General features: G+C 40.6%; 1 protein-coding gene across 3 annotated transcripts in view; it reads right to left on the reverse strand.

Moving 5' to 3' along the window:
- The window catches only part of NEK1 (NIMA related kinase 1), a 205,843-nt gene that overhangs the window by 115,746 nt on the left and 73,195 nt on the right, over positions 1–16,902 (reverse strand). For 2 of the 3 annotated variants that reach the window (XM_073606287.1, XM_073606272.1), the window contains exons 8-13: positions 15,211–15,411; positions 12,032–12,101; positions 7,404–7,564; positions 4,355–4,414; positions 4,010–4,075; positions 2,903–2,950 (exon numbers count right to left, since the gene is read on the reverse strand). In XM_073606287.1, the coding sequence (XP_073462388.1) occupies positions 2,903–2,950; positions 4,010–4,075; positions 4,355–4,414; positions 7,404–7,564; positions 12,032–12,101; positions 15,211–15,411 (606 nt within the window). The remainder of the gene's footprint in view (positions 1–2,902; positions 2,951–4,009; positions 4,076–4,354; positions 4,415–7,403; positions 7,565–12,031; positions 12,102–15,210; positions 15,412–16,902) is intronic. The other variant, XM_073606279.1, reaches the window with a different exon arrangement.

Here is a 16,902-nt window from a genome sequence, read left to right on the forward strand (position 1 = left end):
GTTATTGCCCTGTGGTTTCCTGTTTGTAAGACCGCTGGCTGCTATTCCTCCTGTACCCTAAGCCAGCTGTCTTGGCACTTCCCACGAGTAGTTCTGTAGAGCGAGCGGGGAGGAAGTAGAAATGTAGTGGGCAAAGGGGTCTCACAGCCCCCTGGTCTGTGCCACCCATGGAGCAGGTGTCCTCATTCTCCTCTCTCCTCCTCTGCTCCCTGCCAGTCACAGCCCCCACTCCACCCCCGCCATCTCCGTGCAGAGTGGGATCGTTAACAGAAATCATCCGGATGACACAGCGGGGATCTCGGGCTGCGACAGGTACTGTATGTGAAACGCCAATCATCGTAACGTCCCACCGACCGGCATTGTGATTGATAGCGCACTGTTCCAATGCCGGCGGGAGGTGGGATATTACATCGATCGGTATTTCACATACAATACCTGTCACAGCCTGAGATCCCCGCTGTGTCATCCGGATGATTTCTGATAACAATCCCGCTCTGCACTGGTAGGACACTGACATGCTGCACTGGTGGTCACTGACGAGACCGCACTGGTGAATACTGATTGCTGTTAGAAAGATATCAAAGTTGCAGCAGGAAGAATATTTCCAATACTGAATTAAAACATACAGCAGAGTACAGTGTGTATAATATCTAACTATGGGATGTATGTAAAGTTCAGTAATGATTACATAAAGCAAGTAAGGGCAACATATGTTTATCTCCTGGCTGGAGGGGAGAGAACAGACATGCTTTGCATTTATAAGGCTGTAACCTAACTATCATACTGTGTGTTATTGAGTAGTATGGCTGGCTGGAGACTGAGGGGTGCGATTTATGTTCAAGTGAGCAAGTTCACATTTACATGTACAGGCCTAGTGTACCTCCCACATTCACTCCAATCCCAAAGATTTATGAGAGATGTAGTTCAATTGTGGTTTAGAGCAGGGGTAGGCAACCTCGGCCCTCCAGCTATGGTGAAACTACAAATCCCAGCATGCCTCTGCCTCTAAGAGTCATGCCTCTGATTGTCAGTGTCTTGCAAAGTGTCATGGGACTTGTAGTTTTACCACAGTTGTAGGGCCGAGTTTGTCTATCCCTGGTTTGGACAGAGAGAGAGAAGAGGCAGAATACATGATGCATTTTTTTAATTAGAAAACCGACTTCCTGAAGATTCAATTGGACTTTTCTCTTCAATGTTAAGGAATTTCACAAATGTAATAACTGTTTAGTGGTTTTTTTTTTTTTTTCTTTTTTTTTTTTTGGGGGGGGGGGGGGGGTACTAAAGGCAGATTTTTTTGAAAATCCCAGAGTTCTGCTTTTAAGGGTTCTAAGTAACTTTCTAGCAAAATAATGATTTTTACATATAGGCGAGAAATGTCAGAATTAGCCTGGTAGGGAGGTAGTTAAGACTAACTTGCAATCAGACAAGATGCCTACTCCAAATAAACAACCATGCATATGGCAAGAAATATTTTTAAAATTTTTTTTAGGTATGCTGTGTGAATAGAAAACACATAACATATAGTGTTTTTTCAAATTTGACTAAAAAAAATAAACTTTAAAAGGTTTGGAATGTCTCCTATTGGGTCTCTTTAGTCTGTTAAGTACATTGAAACCATTTTTGTAATATCTGTTCAATAAGTGCAATAAATACTCCTTGATCCTACCAAGAAATCTCATCAACTGATAAGAATGCAGCACAGGAAGTTACCAGTTACATTATTCTCAGCTATCTGTCTACAGAATCTCTCCCCTCTAGGTTATGGGAGGGAATCCAGATCATGGGGAGGAGTTTGTAGTCCTGTCCTATGATGACAACACTATAGTGAGTGAGGAATGTTAAAGTAATACAAGAAGTGTACTACTGACTGGATCACCAGGTAAAAACAAAGTAAATAAAAGCATTTAAAAAAAAGAAATCCAATAAAGCCATCACAGCGAAGGACTGGTAAGCTGCAATATATAATTGTTTTGTTCCTTAGTTTAGATATGCTTTAAGTATCTTAACACAGACTACCATTGGGAACGAAAGGGGAATAACTGGTTAGCATTCTTGCCTTAAGCTCTGCATTCTGGGTTTAAATCTTACCTCAGATGCAATCTGTGTGAAATTTGGATGTTCTTCCCATGTTTGCATGGGTTTATTCCAGGTGCTCCAATTTGCACCCTAAACATTTTAGGTTAGTGGACTTCCTCCTAAAACTGGCCCTAATGTGTTTAAGTGACATTGGATTAGAAGGAAAAGGAACTATTACAAATAAATCTATATCTGCACTGTGAAGCGCTTGATTATATGTTACTACTATATGAATAAAGCAGATTACTGATATATTAAAAAAAAAAAAAAAAAATCCCATTGCTAGTTCAGTTGAAATCTACTATCTACTGTTAAAATACTGTCACCTTGTGGACAAATATGAGATGGCAGAAAATCTGCCTTATAGACTGTAGTTTAATAAATCAGAAATAAATTCTGCAGGGTGAAGGTATTCTCTTGCCATGTGCAATTATATTATGGAATGCTTACCTCCTAGTATGCCCTTAGCATAGCTCAATTGTTTTTTTGTTTTTTTTTTACAAAGCACTTTACTTTGCATGTACTTCCTGCCCAAAAACTAACTCCTTGCAATTTTTTGATGTGGGACTTTGGGTCAACTATAAACGTTGTCATACTCAAGAACACAGCAGCTGAAAATGTGAACTGGCAAGTGTACATCCAATAATGTGATTATGATCAGCTATGAATGCTCTGACAACTGCAAGGAGAAACTTGATCAGACTACATGTGTTCAGTTACATGAAGAAAACACTGGACAATGAACACACATGAGAAAGATAGATATGTCAGAAAGGAAACACAAAGAAACATAATATACTACTATCAGTAAGATCATCCAGTTTACCCTTTCCTTCTCCAGTCGTCTCATCTGTTCTGCTTTGAGTAAATTTATCTACCATGGGATTAGAAAAGAGATAGTAACACTTGGAAAGATGCATGGGACTTATATATAGAAGAAGAACAGAAGAAAACAAAACCTCCATAACAAAAAAAACTGGTTTCAACTTTCATTTTCTAAGCTGTAGGGCAGGGATCTTCAAACCACGGCCCTCCAGCTGTTCCGGAACTACACATCCCATGAGGCATTGTAAAACTCTGACATTCACAGACATGACTAGGCATGATGGGAATTGTAGTTCATGAACAACTGGAGGGCCGTAGTTTGAAGAACCCTGCTCTAGGGGATAATAAAAAGTAAATTTAAAAAAAGGAATTCTGTTTGCAGCTAGGAAACTTCCATTCCTCCTGTGAAGAAAAACTGTCTATGCTGAACATTTCTTTCAGTTTAATAACCTCTTGTTTTTTTTTTTTATTACATAAAAGGACCTTTCAAAAGAAAATCATGGAGTCTGCCATTGCTGACCTCTCCTACTGGACCCGGCTAGTTTCCTGGTTGTCTTACTTTAAGTCCTTGACCTGGAACAAGTATGCAAACAAGGGCTTACGACTCTTCTGACTATCATCATCTGCATACTGAGGAAATCAGAGGATCAGCAATGGCAGTCCTCATTTTTTTCTTGACAAATTAACCTAAACGATTAATAAATATAGATGTTTCCAGTAAATGGCTAATTACATACAGAACGAAGTCCTCTTGAAGGACCTGAGCTTCAATGAGAGAATTTGCAAAATATACACCACTGAATCTGTGTTATAACATCACAATAAAACCTTAAAATATGCATGAATAATGCTACAGCAATGACACCAGATCATGAACTAGGTAGAAAATATAAATAATTCTCCTGTGGCAAAGCAACTAAACAGGAGGCACTCTCCTCGATTCAGATACTACATATACATTGTCTAATCAGTTCCTGGAATAACATTGTCAGTTATTGCTTATACACTTACATTTTAATATGTACAAAGAAAAATGTATGCTGCTGATTATTTACAAAGGTAAAAGTCTTGGTTGGAAATTAGCCATATAACGGAAAAAACAACCTACCTGTTCTCGCTGAATCCTCTCCTTCTCCATCTGCCTAATGTCTACTCTTTTTTTCTTGGCCACATCCTGCAATACATACAAGCTCTCATATTGCTCACAAGTTCTTTAGTAGAAGCTTCAAAGTAAAGAGGTGTTAGTGGAGTCATAACTGGCAAGGAAAATGTGGTTAGGAGGACAAGAGTAAGAAGAAACGAGGAGGAAAGGTTTGGAGGTGTTTGGTTAGGGTCATTCATTTATCTGCCAGCACTGGAAAAGCCAGCACCACAAGCAGCACTGCTAAGCCCTCAAGCTCTGTAGAACTAGAAGTCAGGCACAACAAAGAAAGCAGGAGGAGCAGCTTGATACCTCTAACATTTTCCTCCTTTCTTCTACAGGGTTCACTTTCTTCATGGGAACTGCTGGGGCCTGGACAAAAAGTGAAACTGCAAATTAGAAGAGCAGCCTTCTCGTTAGATTCATGGAAATATCTTATGCCAACACTTTTAGTATCCATGCACACTGGCTTAAAAACAACGCTGCTTCTAGAGGAGTTTAGCTTTTTAGCCTTTAGAAGCAGCTAAGGTTATCCTATGTGCCCACGCACATTAGCACATTTAGAGGGATATATTAGACTCAGTGTTTAGAGGCAGAAAAAGAAAAAAAAACACTAACACTAAAAAAATAATAAAAATAAAAAAGCTCAAAAATAGCATTTTTTTTTCCTGCCAAGATCACTGTAATTTTTTTTAAGCTAGTGTGCATGAACCCTCATGCTGTTTTTACTTATGCCCCATGGAATTCTTGGTATAAACAAGACTTCACGTATCTAAAAGAAAAACACCTTATCCTGACCAAAGCAATCAGATTCCAGGTGACGTTGAAGTGCAATAATTCAAGGAAGACTGTGTGCTATAGGCACCATAAGCCCTTTTTTGCCCGCCATAATGCCCAAAGGCTGTAAACAAATGTATTTGTACAAACCAACAACACATCTCAATAGGGCATATTGGAACCAGCATTCCTAATTTCTGTATGTTCCTCTCATGTCACGTAACAGTAGAACTTAGGGTGATGTGGAATATTTCTAATGTTATATTGTGCTCGTAAGTAAAACAAAAACACTATGGTTGCTTACAATCCTTATTAAGATTCCTTAGCATTCATGTTCTCAAATCTACCAATGACTTGACGCTGCTACTTTGTAATATGTAACTAGGTAGTAGTAACGTGTGAATAGGAAACTGGAGTGCTTATTATATGGTATATATATTAATGAAATAATCACTGACTGTATCAATATCATGAAGTTGACAATGATAACAGCATGTCAGGGAATGCCATTTCAATTAATGCATTACTAAATACTGTAAGCATTCTGTTCAATGGATCCTATGGAAGATTAAAGTGAGAGAGCTATGGGGGCTGCCACTGTGAGCTTCCTGAGACACTAGATGTTTGGCTGTCTGACTTCTGGATTTTTCAGTCAGAGTCCCAAAAAAAGCATGCTGTAAATGAGTGTCAAATACTTATCTCAATGCTTCTTCCAGGTCAGCAGCTCAGACTGCACTAAAGTCAAAAGTATCATGATGAAAGCCAAAGAACTAACAAACATTCTCGAAAGGCGAGTTCAATTATTTAATCTCTCATGACAGCGTCCTTCCCTTAAAAGGCTTACACCAGCCAGGACAATTTTTATTGGACAAAGTGGAAATGGAAAAGAAACTGTCGGATTTTTTATTTGCAGTCTGTGTCCTTATGTAACTAGATTTCCCATCCCTTACTGTTAGTATAGGGAAAGGTAGGTATTCTATCCAGTGGGAACATAGACTAACAAAAAAAAACATTTTCTGTATTAACAGCTGGAATATATTAAAACTTTTGTCAGGCTATTTTTACTGTCTATGCCTTTCTGTCCCAGTGACAAATGCCTATCCCATTTCTTGCCTGCTGTCACAGGGGCAGGACATGCGGTGAAATTTCTCCAACATATTCTTTTTTTTTTCAATTCCTTACTTCTTTATTATACATTTTTCATCATTACAAACCAAAATACATTATTGAATACAGTACTTATGACTTATACAGTTTGTGCATAAATTCCTTATTTCTAATATTTCTAATACCTTACATACGGTCAATCCATGGCAAATTCTGAGTTTTTCTTTCTTTTTCTTACATATATTCTCTAATCCACATAACAAGTATTTGAACACAAAGAATAACAACATATTCATAAACATACAACAAAACAAAAAGAAAAAAAACCCCACCCCAAGCAAATCAAATGACTATTCCATTTCCTGCCCACTATAGTATTCCATGTATCTGTACCTATGTAAAAAGTTACCTCTGCTGGCTGCTTAAGTCAGTAGTTTCTTCTCTACCCGCAGATTTTACCCTCTACCTCCATTTTCCGTCTGGTACCATTTTTACTATCCATAAGTATGCTTGCCCACCCTTCCAAAGATCAGCAAAAGCCAGTGAGGATGGGGCTAACCGTGGAACCGAAATCCATGGTTTCCACAGTTTCTACAGGTAATTGGGTATGCCTCTGTTACAACAGATCTGTTGTTCTTTCAGAATATTGTCATTTACCTGAAAGCGCCATTCCTCAAAAGAAGGTGCACTCAGAGATATCCACCTTAGGACAATTAGCTTTCATGCCATAAACAGTCTGCTAACTGGTATCAGAATCTCATGGGGCATAAGTTCTTCATCAAGGTAGCGCAACAAGCAAATTTTAGGGTCCTTATGGATATCTGTATTAAAGGTTTCATTAATTGCATTCACTACCTCTCGCCAATAATTAGCCAGTTTAGGAAATTCCACAACATATGTATTAAATCAGCAGGTGATTTTTGGCACCGTGGACAGTCTGGGGAATCACGCCTACCCCACTTAAATAGTTTGACCGGTGTTCTATATACCCTGTATATTATAAATAATTGGGTCAGACATTGTGCTGGTGATAATGAAACTAGGGGTACCCTTTCTAATATTAATTGCCAAGTATCTTCTGAATACTCTGACAGCACAAAAAAATAAAAAAAAATTAAAAAAATGATTTAGTCTTTGCAAGCCTATCAAACGTGTTTTGGCAGGAAACTTCCAGATATCATCCCCAACGTTCCCAACTAATCATTAACTAACTAAAATTAACTAAAACTGGAGAACACAGAACCTGGAGCAGCTGCGCATGGTAACCAATCAGCTTCTGAATCTAGCTTGTTCAAATAAGCTTTCACAATTAAAGCTAGAAGCTGATTGGTTGCCATGCACAACTGCTTCAGATTCTGGCTGCTCCAGTTTAGGAAATTCCCCTTCATGTTACCAGTTCACTTAGCTATTTTGCCCAAGTAGTTTATTATTATATATGCACATGATTTACAAGGTTTTGAAGCTCTATCGTTCTCACCTGTCTACGCCTGATTTGTGGCTTTCTGTCATAATACTTCTTTGCAGACTCTGATGACTTCTTTATGGTTAAAGGCACTCCGTATTTAGCAGCTGGTTTGGTGATTTTCTGTGCAGGTGGGGAGGAAGATTGGATGACTTGTGCTGGAGCTTGTCTTTTGGCTAATTCCACAGAACATAAAATAGGTACATATCAGACATTCAAGTGGCTCAGACTCCAAAAAACACAGGGAGGAGAAGAGGAAGAAGAGGAAGAAGAGGAAGAAGAAAGAAGAAGGAGAAGAGAGGGAGAAGAAGAGGAAGAAGAAAGAAGAAGGAGAAGAGAGGGAGGGAGGGAGGGAGAAGAAGAGGAAGAAGAGGAAGAAGAGGAAGAAGAGGAAGAAGAGGAAGAAGAGGAAGAAGAGGAAGAAGAGGAAGAAGAGGAAGAAGAGGAAGAAGAGGAAGAAGAGGAAGAAAGAAGAAAGAAGAAAGAAGAAAGAAGAAAGAAGAAAGAAGAAGAAAGAAGAAAGAAGAAAGAAGAAGAAAGAAGAAAGAAGAAAGAAGAAAGAAGAAGAAAGAAGAAAGAAGAAAGAAGAAAGAAGAAAGAAGAAGAAAGAAGAAGAAAGAAGAAAGAAGAAGAAAGAAGAAAGAAGAAAGAAGAAGAAAGAAGAAAGAAGAAGTTCAGGTATCTTCGGTATAGAAGATAGGAAGAACAGCAGGGCTACAAACTGGAAGTGTTGGTCTCCCACATCAAAAGGTATGCCAGAAATTCCTTTTGCATGAGAGAAGCAATGACAGATCTCACTGATTCCATACAAACTTTTAGTACACAGAAATCTGTTTAGAGATGTAAGTCCAGCATTGGGTGGATGCCCTCGTTTGCTTGTGGGACTATAAATAGGTTTAAATGGAAACCTAGAAATCAATCTTCTTTTGGTCTGAAGCTGGCCGATTGGAAAGAAAGGAAGGGCCAATGATAAAAACTCTATTTTGCACCCCTGTGAAATAACAGATTGGACCGAGGGGTCCAGGACATCTCAGATTTAAACTGGTGCCAATGCCAACAGACATGCTCCCAATCTGAGGAGTGAGGTAGCACCTTCATTGTGAGCAGGACTCCTGGGTAGGCTTGGTGGACTTAGGAGCCCAGGACTTGCAATGAAAAGGAAGTACTTGAGATTGATCCCTGGGGTGAGCAAAAAAGACCCTTTTGATAAGTAGAGCCATAGGAGTAGGAGACTTCCTTGAGGAATTTATCAAGGGATTCCTTGAAGAGGTATGCACCATCTAAAAGGCACGCAAATTGGATGCTTCCTCCAAGCAGGTTCTGCAAAGTAAGCGTTTAGTCACAAAACATTGCCCATGTGCACAGAGATAAGATATGTTCTAGAATCTAGAGACTTGTGTTCTAGAGCAGGGGTCTCCAAAAGGGCTGGTTTACTGTCCTCCAGACTTTAGGGGGGCTTAATTGCCCAGTTGAATGCCAAGTAGAAAATGCCCCAGCGTCAGTGGGAGTAAAAACTTACATAATGTCAGTAGAAGGAGGAATAGTGCCCCATCATTGGAATTAGTGGGAGGAGTAGTGCCTAAATGTTTATAACAGAGGGAGGAATTATGCCCCATTGCTGGTGTCAGTGGAAGGAAAAATGCCCCATTGTTGGGGTCAGTGGAAGGAATGGTAACACAAGGGTTGGATAAAGGCAAGCAAAGGGCCACATTCGGCCCACAGGCCCCAGTTAGGAGACCACTAGAGAATATAAATTTTACAAAGCAATAAGTTTGGAGGTCATCAGTTGCAACTGTTCTAAGAGAGCAGGGTCAACAAAGATAGGTTTCTGGTCTCGGTTTATTTGTTTTCTCCAAGTAAGCAATAGTCTGGGAAACAGACATGGCAGCAATTGCTGGTTACAGGACTGGACCTGCAAAAAGCATATAAGGTTTTCACAGGGCTTCAAAATGCCCATCAACAGAATCCTTGAAAGGAGGGAAAATCTTCAATAGAAACTTAAAAAAGGTTTATTGAGAACTGAAATGTCAGAATTCACTAACGGAATAGTCCGGGTCTCACAAAGAGCACAATCAGAGTAAATGGTAAAAGTATTTTTTGACTTAGCCAGTCTCTTCGTGCCCATAGGGGCTTGTTTTGGCTGAGGAGAGTCAAGTGCTGTTTGCCTCTAAAAACCAAAAGGCTTTACAAGCACTGAAAGTTTTCCAAAGAACTCACACATAGTGGCAGAAAAACCTGCTGTTGTCAAACAGACTGCATGGTGCGTGCTTGGGAGGGAGCAGCATCATGATGGGACACTGCTACAGGACAAGGGAACAGCCGCAAGCTGCGTTTAGGGTTTCTGGTAGGCTGCCTGCAGCCTACATGTTTTTATGCCCCTTTGTCCCAGATTCGTTGAACCTGTGATCTACCATCGATAAGTGAGGGGATCCCCAGTGGACTACTGACACAATTGAGTTCAAACCGGATGGGGTTTTGTGTGTCCGGATACAAGAGCCACTAATATAACCCAAGACAAAGATTTGGGGGGCACACCCTAAAAAATGCATTAAAGATGGTGCAGCCATAAGACCATACAGACAGAAAAAAAGATTACAGCGCACACATATGACAATTTAACTCCTGCAAGGCGTAAAGTGGAGTGTATTTCTCCCATGGTTCAAAGAAGCAGGATCTTCCATTCTATGGATAGCGAAGGACCCACTGATATTGGGGTATTTTGATGTAGTAGTGGGCTTAGCACTACATGGCCATATGGTGTAACTAAATCCCTATCAGTTAAGGACAGACTTAGGCAAGGGATTTCATAAGTAAGCATAAGTTGAAGTAATAAGTACTTTGATGGCATTGTCTATATGGTATATGGTCATGCACGTTTGGGTCACAATTATTAGGACTGGTTTTATAGTGTTTTGTTGTTTCTTTTCATTCATATGCAGCGCACACACGGTCGGATTTTCCGACGCAAAATGTTCGATATGAGCTTGTTCTCGGAAAGTTTGATAGCAGGTTCTCAAATTTTCCGCTAACCAAACTTGTTGTCGGAAAGTCTGATCATGTGTACACAAGTCTGTTGCACAAAAGTTCACGCATGCTCTGAATCAAGCAGAAGGAGCCGCACTGGCTATTGAACTTTTCTCGGCTCCTCGTACTTCTTGTACGTCGCCGCATTCTCAAGTTCTGAACTTTTGGCCAACATTTGTGTGACCGCGTGTATGCAAGACAAGTTTGAGCCAACATCATTCGGGAAAAAATCCACGGTTTTGTTGGCAGAAAGTCGGATTGTGTGTACACGGCATTATTCTTTACACAGTTACAATACTGCGTCTCTGTCTGCAAAGGAAGCATACATCTCATTACTTTACAGAATAGTACGTCTTTCAACTATTCTTGCAGTTGTATGCATTTCAACCCCTTCTTTATACAATATACTTTCGCAGATTGATGTACATGCAGTTGTATTTTTCAAGTGGATGTGTATTATTCTTTTAATAACTTTATTTTTTTTTAATCAGAAAAAGGTTTATTACAAAGCACAGACTATGCCTCAAAGTTCACTTTCATAGCAGGATTTAGATATAGGAATTAGGACATGTGTCAACAGGTTTTTGTCAATAGCATCCGATTGACATTAGTTTGAAATGCTTCTGCGATCATTCAGGATGCACCAACATGTATATAAGAACTGCAGCTGACCTCCTACTGGACTACATTTGACCTGCTTACCATAAGCTTATTTAGGAGCATAAAACTCTGACGTAAAAAACAAAAACCAGATCACACAGGCCATAAATGTGCCATGTCTGCCAGGTAGAAAAACACAGAACATTTAAAGCAGCTGAGTGTCCTGGAACTGCCAGATCCTGGAGCATTCAGCATGCAGATTTAAACCTAATCCATAGCACACCTTCTCCCCACCCTTCTACTGGTTAGAAAGGTTCCGTGCCTGGAACTGAACCATGCAGAAGGTGCCAGAACATGCATATGAACTGCCCCAAGTACCCATCAAATATGACATGTGCTATCCGACAGGAGGCAGTAAAGCAAGTGTTCAGCATCATTTTCAGCAGCAGTTGAAAAGTCCATTGTTAGACAGGAGGTTGCAAAAAGCATTGCTGCTTTCTGTGTAAGAGCTGCAATTTCAATGCAGGGGTCCAACATTTCCCTGAGCTAGTGAGTGTAAGGTTTACTGATTGCTGTGCTGTAGCTCTGACTCAGCAGGAGGTGCATCGGACCACTGCAGAGAGACTGATGCTTTCCCACCAATAGGAGCAATCCTTTCTTCTGCCCAGCCACAGATATTTCTACTGTTGTCATTTACCGTCATCACTGAACGTGAAAGCGAAAGTAAAAAAAAAAAAAAAAAACACACACAAAAACTTTGGGTTGTCACCAGAACAGGAATACAGGGAAAATCTTCCAATAGGGACACTAGTTCTGGTGACCCTAATGACACCCCAGGAATCCCTTATTGGTGGGGGGGATTGCCTCTCACTTTTTGTTGTGGCTTTGGGACTGGAAGTGGAGGAAAACCTAACTTGTATTAATACAATATTTGTGCTGACAAGTCTCCTTTATTGTAGGCTTCACATTACAGTATAGTAAATTGAAAGCATTGAAAGCAAGTAATATTAATTACTTACCAGCTTTGTCATGACCTGCAGGTTTAGGTTGGTTCAGAACTGCTCCCATGCCAAATTCTTCAACAAAAAGCTGACAAATTAAAATATCAAATGGTCAATTATTAAAACGATAACACAACTGATAATGCATACATAATAAAACTCGTTTACTGAAAATCTTTATGAAAACAATATATCATAGCATCAACCTTTTTGCTTCTTCCAAAGAAAAATAAAAAGGTAATATCTGAGATTACCAAATGATACAAGCACAAAAATGAAAAGATTCTGACAGAAATATTTATATATTTGTGTTAAAGTGGTTGTAAACCTCAGAAAAGAAATATAAACAAAACATATCCCATTATAGTGTGTATTTGTCTCCTTTAAGAGCACCAAGTGTCATTCCTGTCCACTGCTTCTTTCTTCTGCTATCAGATTGAATCACTTCTGACAAGTTTTGCGGACACCAAGAGAAAAAAAGGAGACAGGGGAGCGATCATCAGCTGATTGACAGCCTCAGCTCTGTTCCTGTGTGCTGTGTGAAGGGGGAAGTATCTCTTCAATCCAATCAGCTTTGACCTCTCCTCACTGAGCTATGCAGAATGTAACTTAAAGTGGTGTTCCACCCAAAAAAATAAAAAATACATGAAAATTCCTAAAATAAATAAATAAATAAAAAATTTGGAATTTTTTTTTTTTTAACTCACCTCTAAATGACTGTTGCTAGGGGGTCCCTCGTAGTCTGCCTCTTTCAGTGCCTGGGCTGGTGACATCACTTCCCGTTCGGCACAGGAAGGACTCGGCTCTGCTCCCTCCCTCTTGTCAATCACCTGGGACCCATTACAGGTCCCAGGTGACTGAACGGCCAATCACGGCACGTGGCGCTGCTCGCGCATGCGCAGTGGGTGCCCAGCTGTGAAGCCACAGCCCAGCGCCCACAGTTGCAATGCCGAACGGAGGGGGAGGCGAGCGGGGCTTCGATCCCCCGCATCGCTGGACCCTGGGACAGGTAAGTGTCCAATAAAAAGTCAGCAGCTGCAGTATTTGTAGCTGCTGACTTTTCATTTTTTTTTTTTTTTTTTTTTTTTTTTTTTAATGGGCCCTCCTCTTTAAAAGAAGTATAGCCAAAGCTTGTTTGGCTGGACCTCTCCTGTGGATCACAGGAGTGCAATTCGTTTTGCATTCCTGTGACCAGTTTTCAGCAGAGAGCAGGCTGAAGCCCAATCTCTGCTGACGTCACAGAAGTTGGTTCATGCACCGCGTTATCCCGACAATAGGAGTCTGGATCCGCCAGGTGCCTGGACAGACACCCAGCTCAGCCTCTCAGCGAGCCGCTGAGAGCCTGAGCTGACCGCCCCCGGCTCCCTCCACAGCTCAGCGCTCCAATGAGCAAGGAGGGGACAGAGCACAGAGCTGTGACTGACAGTCAGCAGTTCTCTGCTCGGGGACCTGTCAGAACCAAGCGATCAGCGGTGTTCGATCGCTTGGTTCTCAGTGTGGAGGTGCTGGGGGACACATGCGGCATCGGACCCATGCTGCATCCACCTAGGTAAGTATTAATCTAAAAAAAAAAGCCCAAACCCATACTCTTAAGCTCTCTGCCGTTTTTTTCTGAACTCTCACACAAGCATAAAAAAAATGGTTTTAGAATGGCTGTAGAGAAGAAGAGACTGCAGATAGACAAGTAAAACCTATGAAGGAGTATTTGTTTAATCTTTGTATCACCTGAGGCAAGTCACTGGGTAGATGTAAAGGTTTACAATCACTTTAGAGCACTGACTGTGAAAATGTTAGAATATGCAATGCTTAACATTTTTGAATGTCTGATTGGGCCATTGTATTAAAACTGCAGAAATATAGTAGTTTCTCTTAGGGCACATCAATACTGTGCATTGTGTTAACCCGCTGAGGCATGCTAGGGCAGCCCATTCATTTTAAATGGGCAGTCAACGCACCTCAAAGTACTAAAAATCGATCCTGCACAATTTTTAGCAATACAACGTACCACCCTACACAGAGTATTTACAGCTGTGCACTGCACTATAGCACAGATACGTTTTTCTCTACTAGATATGAGCCTTGGAATGCTATTAGGAGTTAATGGCACCACACCACAACATATACAACGTGCTGCAGTAAAGGGCTAAAGCTGGCCATAGTTGGATCAAAAATTGGCCAGTTTAGAAGGGACCAGTCCAATCTGAATCTATCTGTGGCCATTTCTTGCTCAAGAAAAGTTGACCTAATGATTGGCTTCTCTCAAGATGGGACTGTTGGAAAATGTTTCTTCGACCAGCAATGTAGCACTGACAGCAGAGGAATCCCTGGTGTTATAATACATAGCACAGCGTGGAGGACTCCTCCATCCACCTTGTTTGTGTGGATGGTGGAAAGCTTATAAAAAGAAAAAAAGAAAAAAAAAAAAAGGAAATTAATAAATAAAAACAACCCATCTATGGCAAGCTCTGGTTGGCAGAACGGGAGACCGGATTTTTAATTTTCTTGCTACAGCAAAGTTATATGTGCAGGTTGTTCCTCCCCCAGCCCATGACTGGACAGTGAAAGGAGAAGAAGTAGTAGGCTGAGGAGTTTCTCTGTCATTGTGTTATCTCCTCCTGTCAGTATGTTACTTGTTAGCACATGGGTACTGCAGTACAACAGACTGCCTGTTTTGTTGCTTTTTCCCCCTTCTTAGTCTAAAACCTGGCACACTTTATCGGCTTTTTTTTTTTTTTGTTCAACTCAGATGTTAGTAAAGCAATCTCCCCCGCTGAGCTATTGTGTTCTGACAGGGGGACAGCCCCCTGCCAAAACACACCGGTCAGCAAACTCAGCCATTGGCCGAGAGCACTAATCGGATGCTGATCAGCAAACCTTTTTCGGTCATGTCCCTTCGGCAGAAGCCAGACGTTCAGCCAGCTTCTGTCGGACCAGATGCCAACACACAGGGCGATTGTCAGTCGGTTTCTATTGAACCGCACGATATTTGGTCCATGTGTACGGCCCTTGAGCCATGCTGTGAAGGGATGGTCAAAAGTCAGGTAATTATACTGCTTGCATTAAAGAAAACAAAAAAAAACATATATTTAAATGATGTATTAATGAATACAGGCTTTTGTGAATTAGTGTATTTTATATCTGCCTCGAGTTCAGCTTTAAAAGGACTATAGTTGCAGTCACATATAACTCCGATTTACCTGTGGAGGCAGAAACTTTTCAATACGCTTAAAAATAAAAGGCTTCTCCAATATGGAGTTGACAGATGGACGATCCCTGGGATTTCTTTTAAAAAGCAAAGAAAGCAGATTGCGGAGGTCATAGGAGTAATGCATTGACACTGGGGGATATGAGCCCCGAATGATCTTCAGCACCAGGTTCTTCATATTGCCGGCTTCAAACTGAAATGGAACACTTGTAATTTAGAAAATGTACAATTGATCTCTATCCAGAGCAGTAGCTTTTTATTAATAATAATACTTTAAACTAACTTGAAACAATTTAAAAGAATGTCCAGCATAGACCTTTAACTGGGCAAAGTTTCTCCTTTGTTCACGTTTAATAATTCAAAATGCTGCAAAACTTGTAAGAAGGTTTTTTTTCTAGGCCTGCAAAATGAAGATTTGCCATACATATCAATTGCAAGGTTACAACTGATTTATTTTCCCCTTGAATAAAAAGGGCCAAGTTATGCAGATCTATATATTGAACCACAAATAAAACATAATACTTGATCCAGCAATCTGACCCCTGATATGATCCTGGCCAGCTGCTCTTCATTCTGCGCATGAGCGCCCTTGCACCAATTACTCCCATTTGTAGCGATACTCATGGCAGCTTCCACAGATCCCTTAGAGTATGGCTCCCCCAAGAGAAGTCAGTTGAGACCCTATCAGGAGAAAGATCGCTGGATCCGGGAGACAAGTAGAATGTCAAGTTGGCTGTACTCAGGAGGGTGGTGGGGAAATTTTCTAAAGCTCAACTTTGGGAAAATTTAAAAATGATCCCTTGCAGTAGGGCCGTGCCTAAACTGCAATAGGTGATTGCTCATTTAGGTCTAGGAAACAAGAGAAAAGAAAACGGTCTTACTTGATCCTCCATGCTGCTAGACTGTTCGCCACAATTTCTTCTCCCCCATGCTCTGATGGTCTAAAGTCCTTAAGTCATCATCCATGGATGCAATGATGATGAATGACAGTCAACCACTTGAGCATGGAGGAGCGCCATCTGCCAGGGGAGTGGAAGATCGGGTAATTAAAAGTGCTCCTCTTTTCCCCTAGATAAAATGTGCAGTAAAGCCTTGCAGTGCAGGCGCAGCTCCACTGCAAGGGATAATTTTAAAGTTCTGGAGTTGGGCTTTAACTGCAGTAAGTGTTTTTAATGAGCATCAGTGGGCTGAATCACATTCCAATGTCTCATCTATCTTTAAAGTGTATTTGCACTTTTGCAGCCAAATTATTATACCATCTATTTCATAGTTGTTACCTGTCCCTGTTTACATAGCAAAACTTTAACCACTTGTATAATGGGCACTTTCACCCCCTTCCTGCCCAGACCAATTTTCAGCTTTCAGCGCTGTAGCACTTTGAATGACAATTGCGCGGTCATTCAATACTATACCCATATGAAAAAACTTAACTTTTTTTTTCCACACATTTAGAGCTTTCTTTTGGTGGCATTTAATCACCACTGGGTTTTTTGGGTTTTTTTTGCTAAACAAACTAAACTAATCAAGGAAAAAATTTGAAAGCAAAAATAAAAATTTTAAAATTTAACAAAATAAGTAATTTTTCTTCTTCAGTGGTATGCGCTGACAAGCACAGATGGGGCTGCACTAATGGGCACTGATGGGGCTGCACTAATAATCAGGGCACAATCAATGTAAACTATGT

This window comes from Aquarana catesbeiana, linkage group LG01, assembly GCF_042186555.1.
Source record: "Aquarana catesbeiana isolate 2022-GZ linkage group LG01, ASM4218655v1, whole genome shotgun sequence".
Taxonomy (NCBI): Eukaryota; Metazoa; Chordata; class Amphibia; order Anura; family Ranidae; genus Aquarana; species Aquarana catesbeiana.